Source organism: Pediculus humanus, genomic scaffold (genome assembly GCF_000006295.1).
Source record: "Pediculus humanus corporis 1103172108198 genomic scaffold, whole genome shotgun sequence".
In the NCBI taxonomy this organism is placed as follows: Eukaryota; Metazoa; Arthropoda; class Insecta; order Psocodea; family Pediculidae; genus Pediculus; species Pediculus humanus.
Window position 1 is genome coordinate 53,030 of NW_002987768.1, and position 3,332 is coordinate 56,361.

The following is a 3,332-nucleotide window of genomic DNA, read 5'->3' on the forward strand; positions in this document are numbered from 1 at the left end:
GTTTTACATAATATATAAACATTTCAATTGTTTTGTGTCAAACAAACAAATTTCATAATGATAATCATAACAAATCATGTTATGAATTGAATCAAGTAAAATCTCAATACAAACTCATAAATTAATTTTTCCTAAACGAGTATTATTACATTTCTTTAATGTAATAAGAAAGTTAAGAAAATAATAAAATTATATAAATTCTTTTCACATTTGATACAAAAGTAAAATTTCCACAAAAAGAAACCTAAAAAAATAAAACCATATGACTTAAAAAAATTATGAATGAAAAATATTTTTAAAAAAAATTTGCCAACAATGAATTTTTATTCTTAATTTAAATTTAATTTTTTTTTTTTTTTTAAGTTTAAACAAAATTTAATCATTGATAAAAAAATTTGCACATGATTTTATGAAAGGTTAATAAAACGTTGAAAACACATTCATGAATTAAAGCAACAAAAAAAATTTTAATGTTTATATAAAAAAAATTGCAGGGAGCATAAGGATTTATATATTTTTATGAACAAATAAGTACAAATGTGTGTTTTTAGAGGCGCACGTGCAAAGCTCGCGTCTCTTCGAAAATCTATATATTTTTTTTTCTTTTTTTTTTTTTTTTTTTTTTTTTTTGGGTACTATTATTAATAAAAAACAACTGACAACAATCGTGGGAGGTGAAACAAAGCACTTTTTAAAAAAAAAAAAAAAAATTTTTTTTGTTTAAAAATACAAAAAAGCCTTTTTTTTTTGTTTGTTAGATATTATATTTAAGAGTAAAATTAATTCTTTGGAGACTTTAATGATTTTTTTACTTTAAATGATTTTTTTTTTACTTTAAATAATACTTAAATGATTTGTACTTACAATAAGGAAATTATTCGATTTATTTTACCTGATTGAAATGTAAAAAAAAAAAACACACAAAAATGATATAAACGCGAGAAACCAGAAGAAGTAGTCAATAAAAACCGTTAGGAATTTAGCGGGAAAAAGTGTCATTAGACAAAAGCTTTGTTTACATTTTTATAAAAGGATCGATCACGTTAAACGAAATAACAACATGATGGAACGTTTAAAGAGTAAAATAAAATAATTTTATATTAACTGGGAAAAATATTATTAAAAACAAACAAAATCATTATTTTCCGATATTTTAATAATGACAAAATATCTTAAAAGAGAAAAAACATTTAATTCAAAACTTTTTGTGAGATTGTTGCCGTCAGTCGATTTCAATTATGATTACGTTAAAATAGATAACAACAAAAAGGTGAGTTGGAAAAAGATTTTATTCATCCGGAACACTCTGAAAGGACGGACATTTTAGGAAAAAATAAATAAAAAAAGACGCTGATCCAACATGATCGGATATTAATTTGGTGACAGGTTATATATGTAAGATGTTTGCAAGATTTAGCTAGAGGGGTTAAACAGAAAAATCCAAACTTTTGGGCATTTTGCACTGATGGAATTTTATGGAATGCAAGTCAAGATGAAATATTCGAAACGGTTGCATCAGATTGGTACGATGACATTTTTAATGGAGTCAGTGGAATAATTTTGGCTTACGGTCAAACAGGATCTGGAAAAACTTTTACGACTTCCGGATTGTGGCATCCGTTTCCTGTAAAAAAAAAAAAAAAAACTTACTTATTTTAAATAAAATTTTACCATAATTTTATCCTTGACAAAAAATTTAAAAAAAAAAAAGTTAAAAATTTTTTCAATTTTGTTTAGAACAGAGGTTTAATATTGAGAATTTTATCACAATTAATTGTCGAAGCCAAACAAAAACAAGAAACAACAAAAATAACTTTGGGTATAAGTTATATAGAATTTATTGGAGAAACTGTCAGAGATTTAATTAATGGCAAAATGATTGATAAAATTCAAGTAATTTTTTTTGCATTCTCTTTTATTTTATAAAGTAAAATTTGTATAAAAATTATAAAATTCTAAAAACTGAAAAATAAATTATTAAAAAAGGAAGTTATTGAAAATCCTATACTGAGTGAAGAATGGGCATGGAGGGCAATATTTAAAGCAGAATGTCAAAAAACTTATGTTGAAGGAGCACCATATAAAGGATCAAATAAAGGTCATTCAATATTAACTTTTTATATTCATTCTGAATCTCTTATTGACACTGATCCGATAATAACTCATTCTAAGGTAATTATAATTTAATTAACAATGAAATTAAAATAACACATAATTTTTTTGTAACTACATAAATAATTTTCAATATGTTTCAGGTTCACATTATTGATATGGCTGGAATTGACAATTATGGACACAAAACATCAAATTGGAAAGATAAATATACCGTTGGACAATCAAATCTTTCAAAATGTTTAATAGAGCAAGTAATTATTTGCTTGTCAGGAACATCATGGAAATCTGGAACTCACATTTGTCCTTATAAGTCGTGCCGTTTTCTTATATTTTTACATGATACTTTAAGGCCATCTTGTCACATAAGGTAATATTTATTGAATTTTATACTAAAATGATACAATTAATCCATATAAAAATTTTGTATTGACATTCTTAATTTATTTTATTTTAATATTACAATTTTTTTTTTTTTGTTTTTACTACACTATTATAAAATGGAATTTAAAAAATAAGTAAATAAATAAATAAATAAAAAGAAAAGAAGATTACAATATTTATTAATTTATTTATTTATTTACTTCATAGATATTTTGAAATCATATATCTAGTTTAGATAAAATTTCCAATTATAATGTTTTTTTTTTTTTAATAAATATTTACTATAATTAATTTTAGGTTTATCGCTCATATTCATGGAAATGACCCAAATCTTTCACAAACAATATCGTCATTAAAATTTGGAGAAAAGTTAAAAGGTTTTAAACCGACAAAAATTAAAACCAACTTTGAAACTGATTGTTTTTTGCAAATTAAAAATTTGGAAGTAAGTAAAAATAAATTTTTTTACATTGTATTATTTTTTTAAATTTAAATAATTTAAAAATAATAAATTTTTTTTTATGGTTGGAAGAAAAAAAAAGTAAATTTAAAAAAAATTTTTTTTGCTGGTTTCAGAAAGAATGTCAACGTTTAATCGATGAAGCAGAGTTAGCAGGCATGTTGCAAAATGCTCCAAATTATTGTAATTTATCTCAGGATAGGATCCTTCAGGTTTTAAACAAATAAAATCTTTGAAAAACCCCCCCCTCTCGCCGTTTTGTCTCCTTAAATAATTAAAAAAAATAAATAAAAAATACTTTTTATATGCTTTGATGTATTGCAAATTGCCTATACATTAATTTTCATTTTTATTTTTGTAGATAAAGAGAGCAGCG

At 23.1% G+C, this 3,332-nt stretch overlaps 1 protein-coding gene across 1 annotated transcript; it reads left to right on the plus strand.

Moving 5' to 3' along the window:
• Positions 1-1,159: 1,159 nt before the first annotated feature.
• Phum_PHUM432080 (kinesin heavy chain, putative) lies at positions 1,160-2,983 on the plus strand (the record flags this gene model as incomplete). Its single annotated transcript, XM_002429359.1, has 6 exons — positions 1,160-1,270; positions 1,387-1,626; positions 1,738-1,893; positions 1,987-2,172; positions 2,256-2,482; positions 2,794-2,983. The coding sequence occupies 6 exons, from the start codon at positions 1,160-1,162 to the stop codon at positions 2,981-2,983; spliced, it is 1,110 nt and encodes a 369-aa protein (XP_002429404.1).
• Positions 2,984-3,332: the final 349 nt, after the last annotated feature.